We start from the raw sequence: 16,502 nt of genomic DNA on the forward strand, positions 1-16,502 counted from the left end.
TGACAAAACTTTTAGAATATTTCCCTCTGCTAGACTGTTTGAACATGCACAGAATGAGCCATCCATGTGCCGTCTACACTGACATTTTAACCAGGACGATGCTGCTTGCTGCCAATGCAAAATTTATGAAGACAAACAACAAGTTTTAGGTATTTATCAGTCACTAGCATGAATCAGTGCTTCTGAAGACCATGGGTACTAAACTTGTAACCACATAGTAAAAAGAGTTGGAGAAAAAGAATTTGATGATGTGAGCTCTTTTTCTATTTCCCAGATCATCAATGGAAGCTGCGACACACAAGTCATCAAAAGCACTAAGGGTTGCATTTATAAACAATGTATCATTTCCAGCAAAAACTGGAGTTTATTAAATCAATCATTTCCCCTGCAGCTCTGTAGGGTGTTTTGTTCTGACCTAAAGGAGTAGAATGTTAATGATCCTGGCTTTTTGTTGGGTTTTTATTCCCCTATTTGCTTCCTATTTCCTTTCTCTCTTGTGTGCTTGTCGATCCTCATCTGCCATGTCTCCCCACCTGACTAAAATCAACATAAAACCTACAGAATTTCAACTATGGTCTTTCCTCCACTCATTGCCAGATTGTTGTTCATGCCAACCAGGTTACATGGTTCAAGAGTGGTTAAGTTTCTTGCTTTTTGCCTTTCTGCTTGTTGGATCTCATTTGTCCTTTCTGTTTCAAGGATTCCCTTCCAGCTGCCAGCCTGAAATCCCTCAGTCTTAACTAAAACCTATTTAACGTTCGTCTTTGTTCTGCTTTTGAGTCTAATCTTACGAACTAGGAGAACTTAGATAGTCAACTTGTTGTTTTTTTTCATTCAGTTTTTGTGTTTTTTGTGATTTTAGAACTGAGATTATCAAAATAAAACATTTTGTTTACTTCCCATCTAGGTACTGTGTGCTTCTACTTTCTTGTTGTCACCATGTCAGAAAACCTACAGTGCAAACAACATAGCATATATTTTAAATTTAAATTTAAAATTTAAATTAAATAAGGGTATCTAAAAATATCTCATCCATTCAGACATATAGATGGGAGTGTGTGTACATACTGTTTCAGCATTATTAGATTTATGAAATAGGGCTAAGCAAACAGTTGGCTTTATAAGCCGGAAAAATAACGTGCAGCTACATTTTTGCCTCTCTGCATACACAGTTTTAGTTTTGATTCTACCAGAGTAGTATGTTTAGCCTCTGGATATGAAAGAATACTAGAATATTAATTTCACACTGAGTTACAGTATGCATCCTCTGTTTTTATTTAAGCTTTAATCATTTCGTTCTTAATTAAAAAAGACTGGTATTGGTGAAATTATTCCTTAAAAAAAGGAGGCAGATTTTAAAAAACAAATTACGGCCTCGGGCCACCTATACACACATGTACCGGCACGATGCTAAACCAGTCTAAATCAGCATGAAGGCAACAATGTAACGTGTGCCACCCCCAAACCATTACCCATCCACCTGACACGGGGTGAAAACAATGCATCACCTGCAACTGTTAAAATCGTGCTAAGCTTGGACCTCCACTGGGAAAGGTTGGGGAAAAGCACAAACTTTGTACCTCAGCTTTGATATTTAGTGTGGTCTGGTTAACTGAGAATTACACTGAGAACATTGAGTCATGACAAACATGTGAGTGACCTGTCCAAAACCTGTTCTGAATTCTTTAGTGAAATTGCCCCATGATGATCCTGGCAAGATGCCCGCGTCACACATTTACAAATCCATTACTGCTCCAAGTAAAGGGATATATTCCTTCTTCTGTTGCAAAGTACATATAGGAACCTAAATCAGATTAAGTGAAAAACACTCACTTTAGTACATAATGGACTGTTAACAAAGATGTCTATTGCAAAGTGTTATTGTCATGTCTGAGCTTGATTCCGGATTCAGGTTTGGTGGCAAACTTTGTTCATACATCTGTTATCACCTTGTCATTCAATGCATAATTTATTTACCAGGGAGAGTCCTGGTGATTCAGAGCCTGCAGGGCAGCAATCAGTAGCTCAACAAAACCAAAACTATCTATCAAATGATGTGTGAAAATTTCAAGAAAAACGATCATGAACAACAACCCAAAAGCAAATAACAGAAAATCCCAACACAATTCAAAAGAGATATTTCGTATGTACAAAAAACTTCCAAAACTAACAAGAATTAGCATCTTAACTAAAAGAACACACACCTGAGTATCCTTCGGACATGTTTTCAAACCTCTGTTTGAAATAGATTTTTCTGAAGTATCGCCCTCTCTGACATTCAGTGGTGAAGGATTTTGTTTCATTCACAGCCTGAAATTTAACATAGTAGCTCCCTCTAGTGGAGCTGTTAGATTCAAGTGTGAGTTCATTGCACTGCAAAAGTGTTCATTTGGATTTGATGAAATATCTGATCTTAAAACTGTTAAACATTTGCTGAAAGCTTGTAGTGTATGGCTAAGCTTAGGTTATCCTTTTAAGACACTTACTTGTAGAGACTCAGTGTGCTGTCCTGATCAGCTGCTGGTCACCATGTTACTTCCTACAAACACTTAAGACTGCAATGGCAGGAGGTAAAATAAAGCCTTTTAAAACAAGACGCCTTTCTGAAATAAGGCATTGTGGTGGTTTAAAATAATCACTGTGTAAAGAACAATGTGTCTATGATGAACCCGTGTGTGTGGTTTTTTTTTAATTTGATTTTTTTTTATCATTCAAGCTTCCAAATAAGACAAATATTCCTGGCAGAAACACGAGCTCACAATGTCAAATGAGCTTACAAACAAACTTAATTCTACACTGAGCATCAAATGATAAACACACCTAGATTTTGTTCAACCTTTCAAGTTCATTATGGAGATTGACACTGACACTGGAATACTCCTAGATACCCACAAAAAGAGCTAAGATAACATGAGTTAAGATAAGCTACAATGCCAGGCCATCAAAAAGAAAACAAAAAGTTAACTCAGCCCGCTTAATCCAACTCAGAGGGGTTGTTAAAACCAGATACAAAAAAATAGATAAATAAAGAGCTATTTTAATTTAAGATAAAAGGATCATAAAGGATTTTGCTATTGTAAACAGCTGAAATGTATGTAAAGTGAAATCTGTGCATTTGCAGACTGATGTGTACACATGAAACGAGTTTCACATTTTTGTTAATCACTATCTGTCAGTTTGTGGGGCATCTGGGGAGGTGAGCACTTTGTGAATGGAAGCCTATTGGAGAAAGATTTGTTCTGGAGACATTTCCAAGTGACCATCAGTGACACACATCCTTGTCCACTTCATCTCAGACTCAGTTACTACCTCTCTCTTCTCATATATGTCTTTGACTTTTTTTTTTTTTTTTTTTTTTTTTTACCAATGGTGAACAGGCAAAACTGTTAAAAAATGTTGACTCTTTTGACATTTTTGACAGAAAATCTCCAGATCTGAAAGCCATTCTTCTCAGATTCACTGCTTACCATTAATCTGACAGCAACTGACTGTGTCCACCTCATGCCTGGTGCTTTTCTGTAGAGGTTTCCAACAGCAATCTTACTGTCAGAACAAAGCCCCCTTTTGTAATGTTCTGCTTTTCTCATATTTTTCATTGCCCAAATTTAAGTTTCATGAACTCACATAATTATGAGCATGCTGAAAATATTATTTTTGTATAACACTGAAGCAAACTTAACAAGCAAAAACCAATAAATGTTCTCTAAAGTTTTTATCACTCATCAGCAGCTTCTGACAGGTAGATGACAGTGAATACATTGTCCCCATGTGAGTTGAAAGATAATTATACTAGCTGAGAACCACATTCATTGCTGTAAGAATAGTCACACCTTTAAAAGTAATAAACCAGTTCAACACCTATTAGTATAATATGCAGAAAGGGGATATTTTTAGATGCTCCCATCCACTACCAGAATGTTTTATACAGCAATATCCTGCTTTTCATACATGAATTGTTATTGGAATATGAATAAGAATACTGTGAATAATATGAATACTTGTTATACCTCACACGATGTACTCACCAATCTCATTAATCACTGTCATAGGTAGGCTATGTCTGAATGAAGCCATGAGGAACATTAATATAAAAGTGAACTATGTCTAAATGACTGGATACTATTGCTTTTAAAGACTGATGAAACCATTTAAGTAACATCATCTAAAGAGGGGGCTGTGTTAATTACAACTTTGCAATCAATTTCCTTCGTTGGTGCTAAGCTAAAATGTGTTGCTTTGCTGAACCATCCTGAAGCATACCTTAAAAAGACCTTGGAATGCGGAAGTTGATGGACACTAAAACATCTATTTTAGTTTAATCACTGTAAATGTAACCTCTGTGACTTTTATTTTTTTCCCATTAAACAGTATATAATCTAAATTACATTTATTTTGTGAGTAGATTATTTCACTCCGTTGCACTATGTTTAAAACATTATCATTTTATTGCCAAGCTTTCATAAACATGTGTTTTTCACGATGCACGAGACTTCGGCGGAGGGATACATACTGACTAACCGTAGCACACGCAAGCGTCGTTGGATTGAGGTTTCCGGGCAACTCAGCAACACAGGATACAGTCCACGCTGATTTCCTCAGCCGTACATTTTGTGGAGTCCGATATCATTTGAATTGCCTAATTAGTAACTATCCCCTCAGTAACTTTAACTCCGCAACGTGTAGTCAGTATTGTTTTTCGTCATCTTCACAGAGCTTGAAAAGTCAACAGGACAATGGTGAGTAGCGAGCTAACGTTAAAGCGGGTAGCATTTCTTGCTAGCATTGCCAGCCAGGCATCAGTAACGTAGCACAGCTATGACTAGAGAACAGCCACCAAGTTATCGTTGTTGCTTTCAGTTGCATGCTTTAAAGTGTATTCGCTGATGTTTATTTAATAAGCTGATCTAGAACTTGGTACTAGCTGCAGATGGCTTAGTAAGTGTTAGAGGACTGCTGACAAGTCTGCCCTGGACGCTCATATAGCGATACGTAGCTTTTGTGTTAGTTTATTCCTATTTGTACTCTGCAGCTCATGCCACACATCCATTTTCTTTACTAATAGTTGTCAGCTGCCCAGCATACAACTCGTACATTGTGAGGAAATGGACTGTCAGCGTTTTGTTGTAATGAGATATTAGACTAATTGGCTGTGTGTGGTTTTAACCAGCACGTTTGGATAAAGGCTTGCAGCATTTTTGCTGTTGGCATTGACTCGAGAGTGGGCGTGGTGGTGGTGCTGCTGCTGCTGCTGCTGCTGCTGAAAAGGGTGCTGTTTAAAAATAGACCGTCCAGTGTGAATCTTGAAACCCATGTCGTTAATCTGATAAAGAGAGGCATAAGCGCTCCGGCTAAATGACTTGCTAACAACCATTTTGTCATCCCACAAAAGCTATAATGCAACGCGGGTTGCAGCTCTTGCAGACACATCAGCACGGTGGTTTGAATGTAGTTTGACATGCGCAACAAGCGAAAAAAAAAAAAGGTTGCGATCGCTGCCAACTGCGATTACATAAGAAAAACGTCTCACAGGTAGTACTCAGCTGCTCCCGTTCAGAAACAATGACCTGTTATGTTTGCACGGAGTTCGACGAGAAGTTGCAACATTTTGGTTTGCGCGTTCTCGCAAGACCACCATGACACCATCTCCTCTGTTACGTATTGCGCCAACGTTGAACCGCATTCTGCTTCTGCTGAATGATCCTCTTTGCCACCCCTCCTCTTGCGTCTCCCTTCCCCCCGCATTGAACCAAAAAACACGCTTGGTGCAGTAAGCTCTCAGGACCCGCAGTGCACCTTCTAAAAAAACTACTTGAAACAGCCCCATTGTGGCCCTCAAACGAGTCCCTGTCTCCGTCTCGCATCCTTTATGTTTCACTGCTGCTCCTCTCCATTTTGTAAGGGATAAGACACGTGGTGGGCTATTGTCTTTGGCAAGTAACAAACTTGGAACACCATATCCTCTTAAATCATATGTTGCTTGAGTGTACTTTGTAGCTTTGTTGGATTCACTGTAGATTAGTATTATTTTCTCTCCATGAGGAAACATGATGAGATCTCTGCTTTTCTTATGAATCCAGAGACAGTGATGGAGTTTTGTGGGCACTTTTACCCGCAGCTGTTCAAGTCCTCCAATACTAACAACGCATTAGAGCTCTAATGCAAACACTGCTTGCTTCAGCACCATAAGACTGTTTGGTTTTGGACAGAGTAGATACCCCGCAGTCTGTCTTGCTCCCTTTTTCCTTACATCCCTCCCACCCCAGCCAACAAGGTGACTCATTGAAATTGATTCGAAAAGAACACATGGCGTTCCCACCACCTCTGACTAAAGAAATGTTCTTTGCTTTTGGAAATGAAATGCTTCTTAGAAATTCAGTCGTTCTTTATGTGAGTTGCAACATCACAGCTACAGCAAAAACAAACATTGAGCATTACCTTTCATTTTTATGTTTGATTGACCTTGAATTAACGAGTCCACAGGCTGTGTGTCAATATATCATCGTCAGCTTATCAAAATTAAAACTATGCTGGTGTGGAATTGTTTCAGGCTGCTCAGGGTTTATTTTATGCAGCAGTTATTTCCAGTACCTCACAAGCATCTAGACGATTAAGGAAAACAAAGACGCAAAGAAGCAAACTCCTTCAAGCAACAGTTGTCCACGGGGTCAGTCTGTGATTTTTGAACCAAGTCTAACATCTGTTCTGTAAAAAGGATACAAAGAGGTGGTTAGCTGCTGTGGTATTCAGTGTGCTACATTGGCGACCCTGTTCGTGGCTCACTAATTATAGCAGGCCCGTGTATTTTTGGTTGTGAAGTATTTATACCCGTCCCTTGTCACACTTTCTCAGCCTGAAGTGGGCATGTTGACTGACTTAAACTACTAGGCAGGCCTACTAAGACCTCACGTGCAGTGAGCTTTTTCTCATAAGTGGAAGTGGTCAAACATAGCATGTCTGTACAAATGTTATATTATAAGTCCTCTCTCCAGTTACAGAACAGGTCTAGCATTTTGTGTTAAATGCAACCAAAGTAATGAAAACTTTTGTTATATAAAAATCTGTTTTGCTGGAGCATGATTTCCAGCAAATATTATGGTTTTTTCTATTAAGTACCTAGCAAATAAAGGGCGGTGAAGTGATAACACCCCATAGGTTTTCAATGCTTTGAACCTAGCATAATGGTTCTTGGGTTAGTTTTCTAGAGCACATCTGCGTTGGCAGTATACTTTAGATTGTGTACAGAGCACAGCCTGCCGCAGGTGTTTCTCACGAGGGCTGCTGGATGCTGGCTCTCTTGACTTACTGTGATGAATTTTAATCACATCCACACAGAATTAGTCTTTCCAGTACCTCACAAGCATCGAGACGATTAAGGAAAACATAAAGACACAAAAAGACAAAGACACGTTGCCTGCAATTCCATGATTTTTCAACAAATTCTAGAGAAGCAGTTCTTGTCGCTCAGCAGACTCTGGCTTAAATCCAATCTCCGCACTTGTCCCTCGCCCTCCAAATGTCCATTTTTAGGGCAGGATGAGTACCATTTCTTCTTGTTGATTGGTGAGTAGTGATCATTTAGCCATCCAAAAGGCCCCTGACACCCCAGTTGTAGGACTACATGACCACTACTTGTTGATCCCTAAAAGAAAAGAGGCATCTTGCTTCTGCAAACCAAGATGGGCAGGGCCAAGTGGAATAATGGGGCTTTTGTCTCTTTTCATTGTTTATGACTTTGTGACTGTTCCTGTTCTTACTGGCTTCTTCTGTTATTTCTGGGCCAAAAGCCATGGAACAGGGGCTTTGGGAGCATGATCAGAGCTTCTTGTCCAGTGTGACTCTAATTGAATGTATACGTTAAAGAGAAATTCAACTCCCAGCCTTATTTACCTGGCTGTGTTAGTTTCACTTTGAAAAACTTAAGATTAGAGAGATTTTAGTTAAACAAAGATGCTGATCTGTATTTTTTAAAGTTTTTTTAAAAATCGGACTAAAGCAATCATTTAAGATGTCGTGTAAATGTAAAATGTAAATGTGATTTCATTAAAGACCATCAGTGCTTTATTTTTTATTCTTTATTCTTGTTCTCCTCTTAACAGGCTGATCAGCTGACAGAGGAGCAGATTGCTGGTGAGTTCATACCATAACCATATTTGTTTTCTTTAAAAATCTTTAGCAGAACTTTAGCTGAACACTAAGCCTAAGAAACTAAGATGCTTCGAAGAATCCTGAAGTGGTTTAAAGAAGAGAACGGTTCTTATCTACCAATCAGTTCATTAAATTCACCTGGCTTGTGTCGATGTTAATCAGGCTCTGGTTATGAATTTAAAATGTCAGCAGACGTTTCCAAGGAAAGGGAGGAGGCGGGGAAAATATGCATGCTTGTCTAAACTTGGGAAACACTTTGCTCCAGTATTTTTTTTTTTCCAGGCTGTGTTGTTGTATTAAAACAGTTATTAGTCAAACATCAAACGTTTTGTTCCTTCCTTGCTTTGAATTATTATTATTGCATATGTTTTATTTTTGCAGGGCTTGTGTTAAAGCTTTTTCTTCTAAGATAACCAAAAAGACTGCAAGTTTATTCACGTGAATGCGCGTGTCAACTAACAGTATCGTTTCCGTTAATGTGCAGAGTTCAAGGAGGCATTCTCACTGTTTGACAAGGACGGCGATGGTACAATTACTACCAAGGAGCTCGGGACTGTGATGCGCTCTCTGGGTCAAAACCCAACTGAGGCTGAGCTGCAGGACATGATCAATGAGGTGGATGCCGACGGTGAGAAGGAATACTTTGAACGCACAGAAAAATTAGTAAAGACTTGTAAAAAGGCCTAAATTAACTGCTATATTAACTTCTTGCCAGTAAAGAATATACTGTCTTCCATAAATGCAGGTACCAGTATTTGTAGTTATTTAGTTTAATATTTAGTACCATCATGATAGATTGAGGGTTTATATGAAATTACTTGGTGAACGATTCAAGGCAACTTCACAAACTTCTGTCTGTTTGTGTGACTTCGTAGGTAACGGTACAATTGACTTTCCTGAGTTCCTAACCATGATGGCCAGGAAGATGAAAGACACAGACAGTGAGGAGGAGATCAGAGAAGCTTTCAGGGTCTTTGATAAGGTAAAGCAGAACTGAGGAGGCTTTAGATCATCAACTAACTCAAAAAAACTGCTGTTTGCCACAGAACACCTTATGTTTTCACTGTGTCACATGTATTGCATCGTTGTGCTGGCGAGATAAAATTGTTCATAGCTGTTAGTGTGGTTAATTCCCATGTGTTTATAAAAAGATTACTCCAAAATGCTTTTTGCATGATATCAGGTGTTGTATAAATCATGGCTGTATTTATCTTTGAACTGTACTCGGGTCCATAATGAGGCTTTTTGTTATGTGCCAGCTGAATGCTAGCATGCTTTAGCATGCTAATACAAACTCAAATAGTTGATTTTTGGAGTGCCAGCTTTTTTGTTCTTTTCTTTTTTCTTCCAATTTTGCCCTGTGAGTAGAGAGCTCGTATCACCGCTCGAACTCTTCAGCGTGCTGGTGGAGTAGCATTATCAGAGCCGCTGACTCAGAGAAACTTACATTCAGAAGCTTAAAACTGCTCTGGAGCTTCTGGACCTAATTGTACAAAGAAAATGTGACTTTTCTGCACAAGTTAAAGAACATAAAGGCCAACACAGCCCACCCTCTTCATATTACAGTGTTGAAACAAGCGTGATCTGTATGACGCCTCTTCAGCTACGCTGTAACACAGAGGGATACAGGAGGTCATTCCTGCCAGCAGCAGCAACGAGGCATAATGAAAGCTTATAATAATAGTTTCAAAAAGATTACTGCAACAGTATAATTTCCCTTTGGGATAAATAAAGTATTTTTCACTTGATTTCATTTAATTTTAATTGTGAGCTGTGTAGTCGGTGTCGACATGAATGGGAGTCCTTTTTTTTTTTTTTTTTTTTTTTTTTTTTTGGCGCTGCACTGGAATGACTCGTTCTCTTGTGCTCTGCCAGCGCTTTTCAGCCAGAAAACAGCAACGTGGAAACAGGCCCTGTAGTATTCAGCTCGGCTGTTAGGGTCAAAGAGGGATAGTGACATCAGGAATTTGACTTCACAAGTGAGGAGAAAAGCAAACTGTCGTGCACCTTAATGTTCAGACACTGAAGTGGTATTTCGCTCCTTTTGTAAAGGTAAAAAACCACGATACCAGTAGTTTTTTCTTTTGCCATGTGCAGGATGGAAATGGCTACATCAGCGCAGCTGAGCTACGGCACGTCATGACCAATTTAGGTGAGAAACTCACCGATGAGGAAGTGGACGAGATGATCCGCGAGGCTGACATCGATGGCGACGGTCAGGTCAACTATGAGGGTGAGATGTCCATCTTTTATTCAGCAATCAGCCCCGTAGTTTCCTCTTGTTGGATCCCAAACACAGAAAAACTGATTCTTCCATGTTTTTGCTCCATTGTTTGTCTCGTTTCATGACTGTCTGTGTTGATCTGTGCTGAGATGGATCACAGTGCAATCTATGTTAAAGAAGTTTTTATATATTTTTTTTCTTTCTTTCCTTTGCAGAGTTTGTCCAGATGATGACTGCCAAGTGAAGAGAGCACTGAAGTTTTTCTCAATGTTGCTTGTCCTCCTAAGATTAATGTCTTTAAGAACCAAAAAAGAGCAACTCTTATCAAAACGATAAACTGCCCCTTAAAAATTAATTACATGTAGAATTTTACGATTTGTGCTTCAATACATCCAAATACTTCTGAGGTATCTGTTCAGCTAACACCGACAGAATAATCCCTAAAGAAGTTCACGGACCAAGCTTTCAGAGGGCCAAAGCCCTCCTCCTTCAGACCAAGATTCTGCTGACTCACCCAGCTCCTGATTAATTTAGAGGAAAGAGCAACACTGAAAAAGCAGAGAGATAGGAATTCAGGATATAGTCTCCGTAGGGAAGTTGGCTTTTTAATTCTTTCCAGATAGTCTTCAACAAAGAAATTTGACCAGTGGTGACTCTAAATGAGTGAACCGAGTACTCCTCTTGCATGCACCCTTTCTGTGGCCGTCTCTTGTGACAACGAGGAGGCTCTGATGCCATCAGAGATCGTGGGTAGATCGTGTACACACTGGAGGTATATACATAAACATATAGCGATATATCTGTAAAATTTGTGTCACTTATGATTATTGAAAGAGCATTTGGTTGAGATGTGGGTGGTTCATTGGTGTGGGGCTGGAGGTGAGCGTTGGTGTACCTTGAAAAGTTTGTAAAAGTCTGAAAGCGAGTCTGAGAAGTGCTGGAGGTTTTCTTGCCCATTTGATGTGATTTTTTTTTTTTTTTTTTTTTTTTTTTTTGGTTGTGTTTTGAGTTGTGGGCTTTACGTGGCCTGCAGCGCAGATTGGAGACAGTAGTGTTAAGTACTGCTTCGGGATGGTTATCGTGAAAACACACTCGAGGACTGCAGTTAATGCGTTTGTTCTGCAAACGGATATCACAATAATAAAGAATATTGATGTAATGCTTTTTAAATGTGTTCAAATATTAATGTATTGATGACAAACTTTGGTTACAAAATATATCTCTCTCTCTCAACATATACATATATATATATATATACATATATATAAATCTTAGTGTATCGTAAAGTTTGCATTGCCTATTGTAGTAAATAACCTGTGACATGTTTTTCTCCTTGGTTTTGAAATGTGCCATAATACTCAAAAAAAAAAAAAATGCCTCTACCTTCTTGCAAGACTGCTAGTTCATCTAAAATTAATAAATTACCTAATGTAGTAAACATATAAAAGAAGAAAAAAAACATGCAGTTAAACACATTTGCACTTTGGTATAAATCTCGTCAATGTTTAAAAGAAACCAAATGTCACTGTTATTGCTGCTATGACGATACGTATGTTTCACTCACATATTGTCCTTGTTGGTGTCTCATCTTCAAGCCGTAGTCCAGTGATCGAATTTCACTCTGCTTGCTGTTTTAAGAACACAAGACATCTAATGTTTATTCACTAATGCTACTTGTGCTGAGGGTGATGCATTTCATTTGGGGCACTTTTAGTGGGACCTGCAGACGGGGTATAAAATGGTTTTGTCGCAAAGAATTCAGCTGTAGATGTGCAAATTGGTTTCAGTATTAGCTTTATGGAAAGTTTGCTAAGTTTAAAAAAAAACAAAACAAAAAAACAAGTTTAGGTGGGATATGTTACGATTTCTTCAAAGTGTGAAAGTGTATTGCTTTGTTTGAGACATTTCTCTTCGTTACCTGTCAGTCAGGTGTTTGGGAGTGAATGGTTACAGGACTATTAACTTCTGAAGGTATCTCACAAATGTAAAGATGTGATATATTTTCCATAAATTAATAAATTGACTGAGCTTTACCTTTACTTTCGCCTGCACTTCTTTGGCATGTTCAGTCAAAAAAAAGAGAGTAACCTCTGCTTACACGGCCAGGTGCCAGACAGGCCATGCTGGGAAAGAAACGGGGCTGCCGTGCATACATTTCCCTCAGATTTCTCTGTCGTCTTTGTCAGTGGTCCCGCACAAGAGCAGAGCTCTAATCTCATCCAGACACCCTCAGATTGGGTCAGGGCGGGTCACCCTGGCCCTTCATAACAGAAACTATCCAAGGCACAAGCTATATTTAGCGGCTCAAGAGATTGCTACAGGAGCCTATGGTAATCCAGGTCAGCGCAGGTTGTGACCTCTCGCACACACTAGACACGAACATAGAGTCTTGCTGACTGGTAAGATCAAGAGCCAATGGAATGCGGTTTTATCTGGGCCAGGTATATTTGATTGCATGATTATCTACATGCTAATTTTGTGTCCAAGCTGATAAGGTGAATGAATTAGGAAACAGGATCACGTTTAGCAGGACAAAAAAAACACCCAGGCTGGTTTGATTATCCCTCCCTGGTTATGTAACGGCAGGCTGGAGTGCCCCCTGGTGTCCGGACTGACAACTACATTTTTCTTTTGACTGAAGTTTTATTATTATTTTATTATTTCATTTAATTTTCAAATCCTCTCCATTCAATGTATATATATATTTTTTTAGTTCCCAAAGGGAATAGTTGCAATAGATCGATCACAAAATAAAATAAAATGGAGCAAAAATCAATTGACAAACTGGAAGTGTGGCAGAGACGGAACAGTCGTTGAAATCTTAAGAGATCACCATGAAAAGATTGAGGTGTTTTTGTAGCTTGGTAACCACTTGCATGGTTACGCACCATCACAGATCGAAATAAAATAAAATAAAAGAGGCAGAATTTGCAGCAACGCAATCCAACAAAACAGTGGGACGTAATTGAACTTTTACTGAAATTAGGGATTGATATAAACTGCTTCAATGTCTATGAACCTTTTTTTTTTTTTTTTACAGTTTATTAGTACTTGTATTATTTTACCATCAAAGCAAATTTCACCTCGTGAAGAAAATTAAAAAAAGATCCCTTTTATTCCATCACGGCTTTTTATCTAAAATCGTGATGACAGGTAGTGACTGTAGCCATAAAGGGTATTACCAAAGAAGTACACTGAAACGTAGGTAATTGAGCCTTGTATTAGAGCCAGCAGAAATTTAAAACAATCAAAATGATGCTGTTGGCCACAAACCTCCAGTCTTCAAGTTTATCCTGCAGTGTTCCTAATAACTTTGATGTATAACATGATTAGAGTACGTGCACACTGTGAAGCAAATAAACATTTAAACGTCCACAACAAGCACATGGCAGTTTTTTTAGTTTTTTTTTTTACCTAATTGTCAACGCTAGGTGGTGCTGTTTCTTCGCATTCGAACCAAACTTGCAGCTTTTACTTTTGGTCAAGAAGGCGCACGCTGTGCATGGACAGGAGGAACCAAGGAATCAGAACCAGTGAATTAAAAACAGTTTGCATTTCAGTCTGAAAGTTCATCTCAGCCAGCTTGTTCCAAAAAAAATGCAGAAATGAAACTACTCGGTGTGTGTTTTAGAGAGAGAGAGAGCGAGACTAAGGGAGTGCGTGAGTCAGTCACATGTTGGCCTGGGTGCACCCCACCACCCATAATTGTGTACACTTTGCAGTGTAACCTAATCACTGTTTTGCTTGCGAAACACAGAGTGCTCCCTTCGTTTCTCATTATCCCTGGAGCAAAGGAATGGTGACGCGTTTTGTCAATTACACCATTCAGTGCAGACTCCAAAATATTCTAACGATTTTGGGAATGATATATTGTTTTTTTTCCTGATAAGTATGTTATAGTCTTTGACATGTATACAATACACTACAGCAAAACACTTTCGCTTTCTCTTGCACACCGCATTGCTTTCCTTCAAATTCACACACAGACTGTTGAACCAGATTAGAAGAAAACTGAAGTGAAAATATCATCAAGCTTCCAGGTGCGTCAACCTTCTGCTGACACTAATATATATGGACTTTCTAAGCAGCACGTATGTCTGCTTTCAGTGGTTGTAAAGTATTCTTTATACCTTTTAAATCTCAAGCTCATGAACAAAACGATCTGCAACCAACCCGAGCTCTGAAAAAATGTCCACTCAAACCCCATTTGATTTGTATCCCCTTAAATCTAGTCTGTGTCTACTTGCTGTAACTCTTGCGTGTATTGGAAATATCTTGGAAGTCTATGACCTGTTCAATTACAGAGTGAAATATCTCAATAAAATCTAAGGCACCAAGATGCAGTGATCAGGTTTATTCCAACTTCAGCCCTGAGAAAGTCCTTGTCGAAAAGAGTCACCTTCTACGTCAGTCCCTTTTGTATCACTCAACACACTGTTAAACGGGGACAATAACATCAAATAAATAACAGATAACTTTGTTGTAGCTTTGTGGTTCAAAACAGTTGCAGCTTGTAATGCGGTCATTTCTCAGAGATGTATGAATGCACTGAAAGCAGATGCCCATTTTTTCAACTTAACTGAAATATGACACAGTTTAAATGCTGTAAAGACCTTTGTACAGAATATTTTATGACATACGTTTCTAATGGTTAACATCTTGATTACATCTTGATCTTGACATCTTGATCTTGAACCAATGGCACATGTTGGCCTGAAAAACCTGCTAAGATGTGTAACATGTTCAGGTTATCCTGCAACATGAATGAAGAATCAAAGACACTTTCTTATCAGTTTTCAACATTAAGATGCTTTTGGGTTGGTCAAATGCTTATCAAACACAAAGTGAAGATAAACAGTGTTTAGCTTCAAAGGATGATGGTACCTCAAATGGGGTTGTTAGTGACTTGTTCTGGAAAAACGCTTTAATCACTAAAAGGAATTAAAATGGATTCCTCAAAATGAGCCCTCAGTTGGCCAGAGGTGGTTTCTTCTCTTAACTGTATCATTTCATCAATAAACCAATGATGCTAAAGATTTTCACTCAGACCATTTTCTGATTAGTGGCTACAATGACTTCCTTTTACATTCTTGGTTTTATTGAACTGCGGTGTGTCAATCAACTTCTAAAACTAACTCCAAATACTCACATGAAGAAGATTTACCTGCAAAACTATAGCCTTTATTTATATTTACCCAAACTCATTGAGAGTTTTTCCCAAGCATGCCATAGACACATCTCAGATGAAAAAACAATCTCGCCTTAATGTTCGCTTGCTTGTTCTCAAGCGTTTAACTGCATAAGGTCACGGTAAGGTCACGGTGAGAACATGAGAGCTGCGAGTGGTGTTACATTTTCGCATTTGCCAGTATGCCAAAGTTTATTATGGTCCATTTAATTCTAAGGTAATGATTCTAATTGCTTGCAGACACTACTAATGACAAGTTCTTCCCATCATCTACCGGCCCACTGAGTCTCAGTGTTTCCCAGCAAATCATCATGCATGAGTGCAAGTGTTAAACCGAGAACAAGTCCACATCAGGTGCCAGAAGAGTTGTTGGATGTTGCAGGATTTATGTCCCGGAGACATGGGTTGGAAAACGTTTTTTGTTTTTGTCGTCCTTAACAGAACAGCTTGAATCTTTTCCGAGCCCTGTGTGAGATATACTGTATGGTTGGGCAGTAGTGGCTGGTGGTCAGAAGTATGAGATTTAATATTGTGAGCCTGAGAGGAGCCAGGGCTTCAGGAAAATGCTGGAAGAAAATTTTGTAAAACTAATCCCCTTGATTCTTAGGGAAGATTACACGTAGCAGCGAAAGAATTAGAACAAATGACTTTACCTTAGATGCCACAAAAAGGTACGAAACCAAAATGTTTAGGGAAACTCTCTGCTATTTCCTTAAATTCATCCAACTGCTTCAGTGTAATTGTTGCATTTAGTCATGCAAACTGTGTGGTGCTTTTGAATTGCTGTTCATTGTTCTGTTAAAGACTAAATGATCTATAGAAGTAGAGCTGAAATGCTTGGTTTAGTCTAACTACTACTGACATCGCTAAAATCAGCTGTTAATAGTTGCTATCTCTCCCATTAGAATGTGGAGAAAAAAACGTAACTTTGGAGCTGGGTGAAAG

At 38.8% G+C, this 16,502-nt stretch overlaps 1 protein-coding gene across 1 annotated transcript; it reads left to right on the forward strand.

Moving 5' to 3' along the window:
- Positions 1–4,527: 4,527 nt before the first annotated feature.
- calm3a (calmodulin 3a (phosphorylase kinase, delta)) lies at positions 4,528–12,408 on the forward strand. The gene is made up of 6 exons (XM_075473408.1): positions 4,528–4,736; positions 8,097–8,127; positions 8,630–8,773; positions 9,021–9,127; positions 10,243–10,378; positions 10,585–12,408. Exons 1-6 carry the CDS (start codon positions 4,734–4,736, stop codon positions 10,611–10,613), a joined length of 450 nt encoding a protein of 149 aa, XP_075329523.1. The 5' UTR covers positions 4,528–4,733; the 3' UTR covers positions 10,614–12,408.
- The last annotated feature ends 4,094 nt before the right edge of the window (positions 12,409–16,502 follow it).

This window comes from Odontesthes bonariensis, chromosome 9 (genome assembly GCF_027942865.1).
Source record: "Odontesthes bonariensis isolate fOdoBon6 chromosome 9, fOdoBon6.hap1, whole genome shotgun sequence".
Taxonomy (NCBI): domain Eukaryota; kingdom Metazoa; phylum Chordata; class Actinopteri; order Atheriniformes; family Atherinopsidae; genus Odontesthes; species Odontesthes bonariensis.

Coding starts and splice junctions, on each gene's coding strand:
- calm3a (XM_075473408.1), top strand. Junction 8,128..8,629: donor GACAGAGGAGCAGATTGCTG/GTGAGTTCATAC, acceptor GTTAATGTGCAG/AGTTCAAGGAGGCATTCTCA. Junction 8,774..9,020: donor CAATGAGGTGGATGCCGACG/GTGAGAAGGAAT, acceptor GTGACTTCGTAG/GTAACGGTACAATTGACTTT.